This window comes from Peromyscus californicus, unplaced genomic scaffold, assembly GCF_007827085.1.
Source record: "Peromyscus californicus insignis strain IS unplaced genomic scaffold, ASM782708v3 Scaffold_5__1_contigs__length_169319896, whole genome shotgun sequence".
NCBI classification, from domain to species: domain Eukaryota; kingdom Metazoa; phylum Chordata; class Mammalia; order Rodentia; family Cricetidae; genus Peromyscus; species Peromyscus californicus.
In genome coordinates, this window is record NW_026294573.1 from 30,080,294 (window position 1) to 30,093,813 (window position 13,520).

General features: G+C 53.3%; 1 protein-coding gene across 3 annotated transcripts; it reads right to left on the reverse strand.

Annotated features, from left to right (window-relative positions):
* Nucleotides 1-2,515: 2,515 nt before the first annotated feature.
* Nucleotides 2,516-9,970, reverse strand: Fhl3 (four and a half LIM domains 3). 3 transcript variants are annotated; one of them, XM_052718160.1, is made up of 6 exons: nt 9,771-9,970; nt 5,205-5,381; nt 4,939-5,113; nt 3,616-3,785; nt 3,320-3,530; nt 2,516-3,234 (listed from the first exon to the last, which is right to left on the reverse strand). In XM_052718160.1, the coding sequence occupies exons 2-6, from the start codon at nt 5,358-5,360 to the stop codon at nt 3,080-3,082; spliced, it is 867 nt and encodes a 288-aa protein (XP_052574120.1). In that variant the 5' UTR covers nt 5,361-5,381; nt 9,771-9,970; the 3' UTR covers nt 2,516-3,079. The 3 variants fall into 3 exon arrangements, with proteins under 3 accessions (XP_052574120.1, XP_052574121.1, XP_052574122.1); XM_052718161.1 differs by lacking the exon at nt 9,771-9,970 and adding an exon at nt 6,846-8,728; XM_052718162.1 differs by lacking the exon at nt 9,771-9,970 and adding an exon at nt 6,388-6,836.
* Between the last annotated feature and the right edge of the window lie 3,550 nt (nt 9,971-13,520).

The following is a 13,520-nucleotide window of genomic DNA, read 5'->3' on the forward strand; positions in this document are numbered from 1 at the left end:
TTACCTACTGAATAAGCGAGGCATCCCAGCACAGTCCTGTAACCACAGCTCCAAAAGCAGCAAAAACAGGAGGATGAGTGGGGCTTGCTAGATTCTAGGTTACCTAAGAAAACATAACTCTAGATTCAGGGAGAGACACTGCCTCAAAGGAACAGGTAGAGAAAGAGGACACCTGATACCCTATTCTGACTTCTGTGTATACATACATACGTGTATTCCTGTGGAACCTAAGGCCTTACGCTTTGTAAAAAGGTGCTTTATCATTAAAAAAGAAATCCCCCAATCCCTTGAAAATTTTCTTTATTTATACTCAAGATACAGCATCTCTCTTTCTTTTTCTTTAATACACATGCATTTTTATTTTTCTTTCCTTTTTTTTTTTTGGTCTTGGTTAGCCCCAAATTCACTATGTAGCCAAAGGTTATCCTGAACTCCCGCCTCTACCACCCAAGTACTGGGATTATAGGCACGTGCCAAGCAGGTAGTTACTATGTTAGTTTCAAAATAAATTAAGCCTGAGATGTTGACTCTGAAAAGTGTTCATACTAAGATAAATGAAACCGTTTACAGCTGACTCTCTTCCTCGGAGATGAGCAGGGGACCTAAGTAAAGCACGCCACTCTCTCACTCTGCCTCAGGTCTGAAGGCTCCCTTAAATGCTACTGTCCACACTCTCTACACACTGCTTCCAAACCAGTCACCAGGCCCCACCTTTCCCTTCCCGCTGCTACACATCTCATGATCGCTCCTGGCCCACAGCACCGGTGTTCTGAGCAGCCTGCTCATTTTACTCCGCTAATCCATTATTCAGACACAGCCAGAATGATCTTTCTCACACTGACCCTTGAATGCCCCTGCTTCAACATTTCCAAGTGCTGCTCACCAGCAGGGTGAGGTCTGTTTAAGTTGGCACCTGACTTTTGACCACCCCAGCTCGGCCTGCCATTTTGGTAGCTTGGCACTCCCTCCATAATGAATTACTTGTGTTTCCCCAAACCAGCCTATGTTTTGAGGCCGCTGGGCCTTTTCCCAGCTGTCTTCTGAGCTTAACCTGCTCTGCCTCAAAAAGTGTTTATTGAACTTGTAGCAAGAATTGGGAGTACAGGAAGCTGAGAAGGCAAGTGTGTAAGACAGTGATTGGTGGGAGAGAGAATGAGAAAAAAAAAAAGTAAACTTACAACTGTTATAAGCATGTACGTTGGGCATTCAGAAAAGTTTGTTGAAAATGTTGGGCTGTCAGTATGGCTCGGGGGATGCTGCCATGATTCCACTGAAAGGTGCTGGCCTTCAAGCCTTATGTTCCATCACCTGGGCCCCACGTGGTGGAGAGAACTGACTCCCATAAGTTAGTCCTCTGACCTCTACACTGTGCCACGGCAATCAAATTTTTAAAAATTACGAAATATAATTAATAAAAAGGCCAACTACAAACCGGGCGGTGGTGGCCCACTCCTTTAATTCCAGCTCTCTGGAGCAGAAGGCCAGCCTGGTCTGCAGAGCTGCACAGAGAAACTCCTGCCTCAAAAAAAAAAAAAAAAAAAAAAAGCCAACTACTGCAGATTGGCTCTCACTTGCCATCCTACCTCTCTGATGGCTGAGGCAGAATCAGCCTGGGCTATGCACTGAGAACCTCCTCACCCAGTAAAGCCCAACCGCTGTCAGTATAAAGCATTAATCTTGATCTTCAAGTGACTATCTTCGCGACTTCAGGCAGATGACCCGGGAGTCCGCACCTCTGAGAAACCGCAGTAAGGGCAGCCCAGGGTTAGGGAGTATTTCTTGAGATACTGCACTCTCACTGTTTCTTCTTGGCAGCCCCCTCCGCCCCGCCCTCCGCCTCCAGAGGCCGCGGTAGCCACCGGGGCGCGTACCTGCCGCCACAGTCCGACCGCGGAGACAGCGGCCAGGGGCCAACCCCAGACTTGGGCATCCAGCAGGAGAGTGCTCCACCCCATCGCCCCACTTCGGGGGACAGCCCCTCAGGCTCACTCCCGCCCCCGCCAGTGAATCACGAGAGGCGGGGCCATGACCCATTCATGCTGGGAATCGGATCCAGATGTTCCCCGGCGCGTGCAGCTGCATCCTTGCCTTTTTTGGCAAAAAAACGTGCGGCCGGCCGTGAGCAGATCCTGAGCCGCCCCCACTAATCCTTGGGTAGAGGGGGAAGGGGGCTGAGGGTCTGGGCCCAACTGGGGATCAGAACTACGTGCTTGTATGTCGAGTTGGGGCAGGGTTGTTGGGGTGGGGGAAGATGTGTACCAGACCAAGAAACCCACTGCCATCTGGCTCTGTTTGGCGCGTCTCCCAACCCCTCCCTCTCTCCCTCCCAGGGGAAAAAGCCCTCCACCAGCAGTGGGGAGGCCGGCCAAGCTAGAGAGGGACTAGTGTGGCTGCCAAAGGGGATCCTCTTCCTGGGGTGAGAATCCCCACCCCACGGCCCGCCCACTAGGAGGTTTACAAAAGCCTGACTCAGCCAAGGAACCTTCTTTCACCCTCCTGACAAATACACGGGGCCTGTGCTCCCTCACAGTTTTATTGCAGAATCTGGGAGTAGGGTGAGCCACCTCTCCTTCCTACCTCTGGGCAACATGGAGCTAAACTAAAATGGTACTCATAGGCTGGACAGCACCCTGTACCTTATGACCCTCTAACCAGGGAGCCCCTAATCTGCTATCCAGACAGTTTCAGCCCAGAGATAGGGGTGGAATGGGGATGAGATCAAACTAGGGTACAATCTATCTTTGAGGACTTCTCAGGCACCCATAGGAAACCTAAAAATCTACCTTCCAAGAAGTCTAGATTTAGGGAGGCCTAGGTCCAGGTTTGGGGGTTTGGGGTGTCTACTAAGGCCTTGATCTGGGGAAGGAGCTAGATCTGAGAACCCAAAAAAAGTATAGAGGGAAGGACCCATTTCTGCAGTCCAGACTTGGAGAGAGAGTTTAAGTCATGGGTGTTCCACACTGTGCAGGGGCAGGTGGAGGCCCATTCTAAGGAGGAGCTGGGTCCCAGAAGTGGTTCAGAAAAGGAGCCATAGTCTCGAACCCTTAGTTTGGGAAAGGGGAGAGTCAGGAGCCTTGGCTCAGGGCCCTGCTTGGCTGCAGCCCTGGCACAGAACTTGGTCTCCGTCTGGTACGAAGCCTTGGCCCACCAGGGAGGTGGAGCAGCGGGCACAGGAGAAGCAGCTGTGGTGCCAATGTCGGTCTTCGAAGGACACATACTTGCCTCCACCGAGTCCTGGAGGAAAGGTGGAGGTTAGCTCTGCAGATCTGGTGGCACGGCTGCCCCTCAGCGTCACCCAGTATCACAGCCGTGCCCTTACCTGCGGCCTCGCCACCGCTCCCGCCTGTGATGGGACGCTTGCAGCTGCTGCACTTGGGTGCAAAGAGTTCTCCGAAACAGGCCACACAGTAGGGATCATCATCCCGAGACGTGAACTGCTGCCCCGCAAGGGGCGTCTGGCACCCAGTGCAGACCAGGCATTCTCGATGCCAGGGTTGATCTCGATATGTTACTCCACCCTGAGTCAGCGTCTGTGGGGGCATCACCCATCAGCAGGGGAGTGAGTATTCCCACCCACAACAGGCCTTACCCTAAATTCAGAGGCCCAGCCCCCACCTTGCTGCAGCGGGCACACCGAGGAGCAAACTTGTTCTCATAGCAAGGCACGCAGTAGTGAGCGCCCTTGTCGGGCACGAAGGAGCGGGAACCTAGAGGCTGCTCACACCCACTGCACAGAAAGCAATGTTCATGCCATGTCTGGCCTCCATACTCCAGCTTCCGGGACCCTGTGGGAAACAGGAATCCCACTTAGGGTCTTTGTCCCGAGTTCCTGATGGTCACTCTGTCAATTCTACTCCCCAAGCTGTCCCCACTGCTTCTATAACCCAATAGAGTCGTATCCATGCACGTGAAGTAAGACTCCCGCCATACATGTTACATATGCCAACCTCTTCCCCCAAACTGGACAGGACAGTTCAGCACATGCTAAGCACATATGTTAAACCTTTCATGCCTCACACAGGACTGTCTTAACATACATCAAGCCTCTGTGTAAAATACAGGTTGTTTCAGTATATGCTAAATAAGTCATTATATATCAGAAATACCAGGGTTTTTTGTTTGTTTGGTTTTTTGTTTTTCTGGTTTGTTCCCCCCCCCCCCCCCCCCCCCCCCGCCCCCCAGACAGGGTTTCTCTGTGTAGCTCTGACTGTCCTGGATCTCACTCTGTAGACCAGGCTGGCCTCGAACTCACAGAGATCCACCTGCCTCTGCCTCCCAAGTGCTGAGATTAAAGGCGTGTGCCATCACAACCTGTCCAGAAATACCAGTTTAACATTCAGGCAAGATCCCATTAACCAGGCAACTCTGCCGACACAAAGCCTAATGCCCTAGGAATGACAGGTTCAGTACATGCTAAGCCTCTGCATCTTCTAGGTCTATCACTCTCCACACATGCTAAGTCCTCACATACCTATTAGGCATGCAGGACAACATACATTTTAAGCCTACAATCGATCTCTGCACACAAAACTTCAATGCAGCAGCCCTGAGGATCTCAGTATATCCTTAGCTCTCACATGTACCAAACATGCAGGTCTTCACACAAGCTAAGGCCTGTGTGTGTGTCAAGTATATCAGCTGCTACGCACATAAGTCCTTAGGTGTTCACTAGGCCTATTGGTCTAATACACACTAAGCCTTCAGCTTGTCAGTTTTGGTACCCGCCAAGCTTCTGTGTGTAGAGCTGGGTGTGCCAATCCCTGTGTGCATTAAGCTCTCAAGAGCATACATGTACAATAGATCCATACATGTTCCAGGAACATACAGTGTGTCTAGACCTCTACCCACACCAAACCTCATGGGAGTATGAGCCGTGCAGACGCAAAGACCCTGCTCAGACGGCAGTTCCCGAACCCAGGATGAGGCCCTGGAACATACCAGGCATGACAGTCTCCCCACAGGCTGAGCACTGTGAAGAGAAGGCTGTGCAGTAGCACTCGTTACAGAGCAGTTCGCTGTCCTGGCAGGTGAAGGGCTCATCAGCCAGGGAGCGTTGGCAGCGGCAGCACCGGAAGCAGCCCTCGTGGAAGTGGTGATCCTCGTAGAACAGTTCCTTGGGGAGACAAAGCAGGGGCTTGGTGGATTTGTCCTTGGCCCCTCCCACCAGTCTGCACTTACTCTCACCCTTCTGGTCTGGTCCTTACCCTTGAATCATGCCCGATGAGCTGTTGGCACTCGGCACAGGTGTTGGCGAAGGTGTTATCATAGCAGGGCACGCAGTAGGGGCCACTGTCTGTCTGGATGTATTTGCGGCCATACAAGGACTCACTGCATTTGGCACAGTCAAACGCCTCGCTCATGGTGGTGATGCCGAGTAAGCCCTGTTAGGAACACAAGATGGGGCAGAGTCCACCTAGAAGGGCTCTAGCATGGCCCTGGACAAGAGCTCTTTGCATTCAAAGAAGAGAGGAGGCATAGAAGGTGCCAGATCACAGCAGGTGGGAATAGGCCTGCTCAGGGAACCAACCGACTAGTCTCAGGTTCAGTGCACGCTTAAATCTTGGGTGTTTATTTCTATATTTAACTGTGAGGATAGGAAGGGGTCAGGAAAAAAATCAGGAAGCAGAAGTTGTTTTCTTATCTAGGCCCTGGCTGATCTGGGGGGAGGGGGCTTTTCCTGGGTCAGTGACTCATTTCCTGCCCCAGCCTGAGTTTTGCTTCCACTCTCTGTACTGTCCCCAGGGTGCCAAAGGCCAGGACAGGGGGCCACCAACCCTACTGTATATAGACAGAACCTTCACCTTCCGACTCCTGGGATGGGACCATAGGCGTTTAGCTACAGGGACATTTATCTAGAGTTCTGATCTGGGGAGCTACGGGTAGAATGGGCTGTTCTGTGTGCTCTCCCGCCCCACACAACTCCCCACCGATGCAGGAAATAATGGAATGCTAGAGAGATGCTTGACTGATGAATGGCGGTGTGAGAAGTTGGGCCTCCCCTCCCAGGAGAATCAGCCAAGCAAGCACTCGAGAGCTCAGCCTAGGTTCAGGCAGGAAGGAAATCCTGCAAGCTGGACATGGTCAGACTTTCCAGCTGGACCCTCAGCCTCATCCCCTGCCACCTCTGCTGAGTCCCTGTCACACCAGCCTGGGCAGTCTTGGCTGCAACATCTGCTGCAGCTGTGGCCAGATGTCAGCTTTTTGCCAGCTAGAGGGAGAAAAAAGGGGAAATCTGGCATGCCTGGGGGTGGGGGGCAGCAGGGAAGTGGAGACAGAGAGGGGGCTGTGTGCCCCCTGCCACCTCCGCCAGGTGTCTCTACTGGTAGCTCTGCAAAGACCCAGGGTCACGATATGTACTTCCCCTGCATCTGGACAGCCTCTGCCTACCTTTCCTGATTCCCCAGGGTGTAAGGCCAGAGACGTGAAAGGTGAGAAAACAGGAGCCCCTGGAGCCCCAGTCAGGCTCCTTCTTGATGGAGAGTAAGAGAAGGGGAGCCCAGAGAGCGGTTGCTGCAGACACCCAGCCCCCCACCAAACCTCAGACACTTTCCATTTTCTCAGGAACAAAGCATGTTTGTGGGATGAGGTCACCCACACAGCTGCCTCTGGAACAGGAGCAAGAAGAATAGGGGGGCAGGGAAGTGGGGTTCCCTGTCTTTTCTGCTGGCCAATGCCAGTCTCCCGGCCCTGAAGTCAGAGTTCCCCGGCTCCACCCTCCTCCACCGCGAAGCATGCTCTCCAAGGGCTGGGTAGTGAAGAAGATCCCCTCGGACCCACAGGAAGGGGATGGTGTCATTGTTGCATAGGAGACGGGGGAAGTTAAAGGGGTGCACAAAGGAACTTACCAACCCCCTTCTCCATAGCTGTACTGGCTTAAGATGAAGGAACAGCCTTTCTCAGCAAGCACAGCAGGAAACTCTCACAGAACACCTTGGTCTGCCTTAGAGTACAGACTTCAGGCGGCAACAGATGTCTCAAACCTGGAGGGCCTGCCTCTTTGGGGCTTATGAATTTGGACTTTCCCTTCCACAGAGTGGGAGAACACCCGGGTTCACACCCAAAGCAGGACACAAGGCCACCAAAGCTGGAGAGTCCTCAGGGTAGAGGTTATGCTGAAGGGTGGAGAGAGCCCCCTCCTCCTCATGCCCCTCCCTGTCATTCAGACCCTGGTTTCCTCTGGCCCAGCATCTGAGGATTGCCTGGGCTGCTAGCCACTGGACATCGGACGGCCATACAGGTGGCCTGTGGCCATGTGCTCACTGGGAAGTGCCCTAGGTCCTTTCCTTCCTTCTGGATTTGGCCAGCAGCCGCAGCTGCAGCAGCAGCTACCTTCCCAGGCCCAGGCTAGCCCTGGATCCACCCCCTCAGAGCCAGTCACCGTGCTGAGATGAGGCACCCCAAATAGCGTATGGGCGTGCCTTCTGCTTCCTTCCCAGAATCCCCCAATCCCTTAATCTATGGTTCTAATGAGGACAAAGTGAAGGACACCACCAAGGCCCACCTGTCTCTCCCTATCCCTGTTCCTCCTCAGTCTCTCTCCATTCTCTCACAAGGCTGGAGGACTAAAAGGATGAGCCAGTCTCTATTCCTTCCTGGCTGGTGGCAGGCAGGGTTCAGAGGGGACAGTGGATTTCCCAGATGACCCTCATCTGCTATCCCCACCAATGCACACATCTCTACACCACACACACACACACACACACGCACGCACGCACGCACGCACGCACGCACGCGCGCGCGCGCGCACACATACCATATATATTCACCAGTGAACTTCCTGGAGCTGAATGGCGGAACTCCTTTTTCTCTGTGGTGTTCAGTGTATAGCAGCTTGCTTGAGTCATGAAATAAAAACCTGACTTGGGATCCTGTGACCTTGGGTACATACTTGTCATGCCCTGAGTCCATCTAGTTAAATGAGATAACATCACCTCCCTCTTCCGGGACTGCTGTCAGGCATAAATGTGATAATCCCTGTAAAGCATCTGGCAGAAGGTAAGTCCCAGGTAAATAATAGCCAGGTGTATTTTTTACTACAAGCCCCTCACTCCTACTGGAGACAGACAGTGGGTCTCAGGAAGACCTGAGGCAGGGGTTGGCCTGGGACGTGACTGAGACGGTCTCAGTGAAGGCTGAGCCTCTGCTCTAGCTGAGGGGACCACTGGGGCCAACAGTAGCTGGGGAGAGAAACCCTAAAGATCTTAGATGGTGTACACACTTGTATGACACCTTGTCATTCACAAAATATACATACCACCACCGCATCACAGCTCACAAAAGGCAGGCAGGACAGAATCTATCTCCTCTTTAGAGCTCAGCACAAGACACCAAGGGCAGGCTAGGGGCATGGCCAAGGCTGCTCAGGATAGCAGAAGTGTCCTGTCCTCCGGTGAGTAACTCTGCCTAGAAATGCTTTGGTAATGGTGAAAGGGGCAGTCGGCCTTTAAGGGTGATGTGTGTGTGTGTGTGGGGGGGGGTGTACACGAGGGACACACAGACAGGAGAGTCACTAGAGCTGGCTCTCCTCCTCCTCAGCTGCCAACCCTGCCATTGGAAGACACCAGAAGTCTTTCCAATTACCCATGCCAACTGCTCAACCCTTTCTCACTGTGCCCCCGCCCCGCGCAAGTCCAGGAGGACCCTGGCCAGGCCTTGCAGCTGTGAGTTGGAATCAGAGCAGACCCTTCCCCCTCGACAGGAGACTAGAGGGGAGAAACTAGCGCCCCCCCAACCCCAAACTCTCCGCCCCTCTTCCCCACGGGGCCTGGAAGTCAAAGCAGTTTAGGGAAAAGGGGGGTAGGGAGCAGATCCAGCAGCTGCTCGGAGGGCAGGAGAGGAACATTTCATTCACCCCCGAGTCCCCCAGGGCTGAGGCAGAGCGTCCAAGATTTGAGTTTAAAAATAAATTGGCGCTGTCTTAGTGTCTGTGTGTACATGGGGCTCTTTCTTGAGCTCAGCTTTACAGCCTCAGGTCCTCGGCCTCCTGGGGGATGGGTTGGCGGAGAGTCAATTTCCCCCAAGCTCTGCCTCCACCTTTTCAGGCCTGAGGCTGCTAGCTGTCATTGAGTGCACCTAGGAGTCTCTTCTTCCGCGAACTCTAGCCTCCACTCCGCACTTCTCAGCAGCCTTGGGCTGCTGTCTTTGTGTTTGGGTGGGGGTGTCCCTGTATCTCTGGAGCTGTGTCCCAGTGGGACCCCCCACTCTGGGGATATCTATTCCTCTGCAGCCAAGTCTTGGTCTCTCAGCGTCTCAGACTCTCAAAGTCTCTTTAGGCCTCAGGGAGGCAGATTTAGCACCAGTCTAACAAGCTTCAGCCTCAGGGCCCTCCAAGGCCCTGGGAAGGGCGCTAGCAATGAGTTCCCTGGGGTCATACAGTGGCTTCTTAAAACGCTCTACAGAGCCCGGGTCCCCGCAGTGCCTCGAGAACTTTGTCGGTCCATTCTCTGCACTAGTTTGAATGGTTCCTGTAGCCTCCTGGGGCGCGCGTCCTTGTCTGTTCTACCAGGCTTCCTAAGAGCCTCAGTTTCTCCAACCCTCCTGATCTCTCTAGCTTTTCTAGTTCAAACTTGGTCCCCTCCCCCGGCAACTCTGGCGGTTCCCTCCCGGCACCGGGAGCGCGGAGCCCTGAGGTCCGTGCTTGCGCGCGTGGTCCGGAGCTCGGGGTGCTTGGGGGTGTCCCAGCAGGGGACAGTGGCAGGGGCCCCCGGCAGCGACCCCGGCCCAGCGCAGCGCAGGCACTAGGGCTGGAAGACGGGGCGGGGGACGCTCACCTCGAAGCGGGCGCGGGAGCCGGGTGCGCGCGGACGTGGGTGCGGCCGGGAGCCGATCGCCCGGCGGCTCCTACCTGCGGGCCAGGCCGAGCGGACCGAGGGAGCCGCGGAGAGGTAGCCTGCCGCGACAGACTGTGTGGGCGAGTGGGCGCGCGGCCCTAAGCCTCCGAGGAAGTGCGCCGGCCCGCCCCGCCCGGACCCCGCCCCCGGGGCCCCCAACCCGCCCGCGGGGGCCAGACCCCGCCCCCCTCCTGCCTGCCGCGAGCCCGGCCCAGCCGAACCTGGCGCTCCGACCTTCTCGGCCCCGCCTTACCCGTCCCCTGCAGCCTGGCCCGCCCCCGCCCCCATGCCCCTTCGGACCCAGGGGAACTGCTGGAAGCGATCCCAGGCCAGGGGTGCAGGACCAGGGTCCATCTGGGGACCAAACCCCCTCATCTTCTCTTCCTAGCTCATCCCTAGATGTTACCCTAAACCTTAGCTTACGAAGGAGGCCGTAATCCAGCCTGCGGGAGGGGGTGGGTTTGAGTCTGCTGGCATAGCCTTACCAGTGGAGATCAAGGTATTTTCTATCAACTTGGGCTAAAGAGAAAGAGCCTTTATCCTCCTCAATTTCAAAGGGCTTTATTCTATAACTGAGTGGCGAAAGCCCAGGCAACAACCTTCCTGCCCTCAGCTGTGCCCTGGCACTGAGGTTTCTACAGTGCCCCAGGAATAGTTTTGACCTTTCAGGCTCAGGGAGACCCCAATCCTTGGCCCCATGAGCTTTGGGTTTTTTGGGAGGGGTGTGAAGAATGTGAGTGGTTCTGCTGCTGCAGGCAGGGGTGGTGAAGGAGAGGGGAGGGAACTTCTGCAGTTTCTGACCCTCCAGCTTCTATCCTGTGCCGGGAAGGGCGGACTAGAGCCTGCCAGGGACACAAGGCCCATCCAGGTCCTTGAGGCCACCCCCCCTGGGATCCTCAGGCTTGTCACTAGGAATAAATAGCCTAGATCTGGAGGGCAGAGGTGGGGGTGGGGGTGGGGAAGCTTTGTTGTGCTGTTTGCAAAACAAGGGACAACAAACTGAAGCTGGAAATAACCTTTGTATCCATGGTGATTTGGATGCCCAGAGAGGCTCCCCTGATCCGAGGCTGCATCCAGCCAAGTTTGCACTGCAGAGATTAAGACCCCGACCACCCCCTCCAAGGCTGGTGAGGACCCTCCCCTTCTGTAGCATGTGTCTGGTTCCTAGGTCCTAAGACAGCCCCCGGGCCAGGTTGCCTTTCAAAATTAAATGGTTGCTTATTATGTTGTTGAGTCTTAAATTGCAAGCGCATTGAGGGCAGAGGTTGGGTCATTTTTGTTGACTACTGTATTCTTGGTATCTACTCCAGTGCTTGGCAGGCAATAAATAACTGATGAGTGAATGACATACACACACTGCTTCAGTTTGGATCCCCCTGCCGCGCCCCTGCCAAACACCTGTTATCAGGAGTCCACTGCGTGAATGGACAGTCTGAGGGCAGGCCCTTTCTCTGAAGGGATACAGCAAGCACTATTCCTCGTTGGAGTAAATAGCAAGAGGAGGTCTGTTCTGGGATGAGGTGATGGCAATAATGGGAGTTGTGCTGGCTAGTTTCAACTTGACACAAGCTAGAGTTATCTGAAAGGAGGTAACCTCAAATGAGAAAAATGCCTCCATAAGATCAGGCTGTAGGAAAGCTGTAGGGCATTTCCTTCCTTCCTTCCTTCCTTCCTTCCTTCCTTCCTTCCTTCCTTCCTTCTTTTCTTTTCCTTCTCCTCCTTCATCTTCTTCTTGGTTTAATTTTTCAAGACAGGGTTTCTCTGTGTAACAGCTCTGGCTGTCCTGGAACTTGCTTTAATAGACCAGGCTGACCTCCAGCTCACAGAGATCCACCTGCCTCTGTCTCTGGGATTAAAGGCCTGCACTACCATGCTAGCTTGGACATTTTACGGGGGGAGGACCCAGCCCATTGTGGGCGGTGCTATCCCTGGGCTGGTGGTCCTGGGTTCTATAAGAAAGCAGGCTGAGCAAGCCAGTAAGCAGCACCCTTCTGTGGCCTCTGCATCAGATCCTGCCTCCAGGTTCCTGCCTTGTTTGAATTCCTGTCCTGACTTCCTTCAGTGATGGACTATGATGGAAGTGTAAGTCAAATCAACCCTTTCCTCCCCAAGGTGCTTTTGGTCATGGTGTTTCCTCACAGCAATGGAAAACCCTAACTAGGACAGGAGCCTTCAGAAAGGGGAGAGTTGGGCTGGTGAGATGGCTCAGAGGTTAAGAGCACTGGCTGCTCCTGCTAGAGATTCCGAGTTCAATTCCCAGCAACCACATGGTGGCTCACAACCATCTGTAATGAGATCTGGTGCCCTCTTCTGGTGTGCAGGCAGAAAGGGGAAAGTTATGAATGCGCAGTAAGGGTGCTTCATCTTAGAATCTTTGTTCTTTCCTTGTGACTTGAAGTGCTACTGAAGGGCTTTATCAAGAGCCAAGACTCTGTGAGCTCCCACTTTGCACTGTTCCCTAAACATGCATGCATGTAATATATGAATGTATGTAATTATCCAATAAACACACACACACACACACACACACATATATATATATAACACTATATACATGCATATAGTGCATGTATGTGTGTGGTGTGTGTATGTGTTTGCCTATGTGGGCTCACATGTGTGTGCTAGGTGCTACGTGGAGGTCAAAGGATAACCCTCTGGAGTCAGTTCTCTAAGACGGCTTAGTGGCTAAGATTGCTTGCTGTTAGCTTTCCAACACCATGACCAAAAGCAAGTTGGGGAGGAAAGGGTTTATTTCAGCTTACAATTCCACATTACAGAATCACCCAGGGAAGTCAGGGCAGGAGTGCAAACAGGGCAGGAAACTGGAGGTAAAAACTGAAGCAGAGACCAGGGAGGAACGTGCTGCCTATTGGCCTGTTTCTCATGACTGCTCAGCCTGGTTTTTTTTTTGTTGTTGTTGTTTGTTTGTTTATTTGTTTTGGTTTTTCCGAGACAGGGTTTCTCTGGGTAGTCTTTGGTGCCTGTCCTGGACCTTGCTCTGTAGACCAGGCTGGCCTCAAACTCACAGAGATCTGCCTGGCTCTGCTTCCTGAGTGCTGGGATTAAAGGCGTGTGCCACCACTACCCAGTTCAGCTTGGTTTTTTTATAGCACCTAATACCACTAGTCCAGGGGTGGCACTGCCCACACTGAGCTGGGCTCATCCACGTCAGTCGTCAATCAGCTAGTACACTGCTCTTCCTGAGACCTGAGCTCAGTTCCCAGCATCTATGTACTGTCATAGCAACTTGTAACTCCGGGAATCTGACGACCTCTTTTGGCCTCCCCAGACACCAGCACCAGTGATGTTCATTCATGCAAACACAAACATATACATATAAATAAAATTAAATAGCTGTGTGGTGGTGGTGCAGGCCTTTAATCCCAGCGCTCTGAGACAGAGGCAGTGGGATCTCTGAGTTTGAGGCCAGCCTAGTCTACAGAGTGAGTTCCAGGGCAGCCAGGGCTGTTACACAGAGAAACTCTGTCTCAGAAAACAAAAAAACAAAGTAAATAAATAAACAAAACAAAAAAGAAGTAAAATAAATAAGTTATGAAAAATTGGGGGGGCTGGAGAGATGGCTCAGAGGTTAAGAGCACTGACTGTTCTTCCAGAGGTCCTGAGTTCAATTCCCAGCACCCATATGGTGTCTCACAGCCATCTGTAATGAGATCTGGCACCCTCTTCTGT

Coding starts and splice junctions, on each gene's coding strand:
- Fhl3 (XM_052718160.1), bottom strand. CDS start 5,360: ATGAGCGAGGCGTTTGACTGTGCCAAATGCAGTGAGTCCTTGTATGGC. Junction 5,114..5,204: donor TCATCGGGCATGATTCAAGG/GTAAGGACCAGA, acceptor TGTCTCCCCAAG/GAACTGTTCTACGAGGATCA. Junction 3,235..3,319: donor GAGCGGTGGCGAGGCCGCAG/GTAAGGGCACGG, acceptor CCTTTCCTCCAG/GACTCGGTGGAGGCAAGTAT.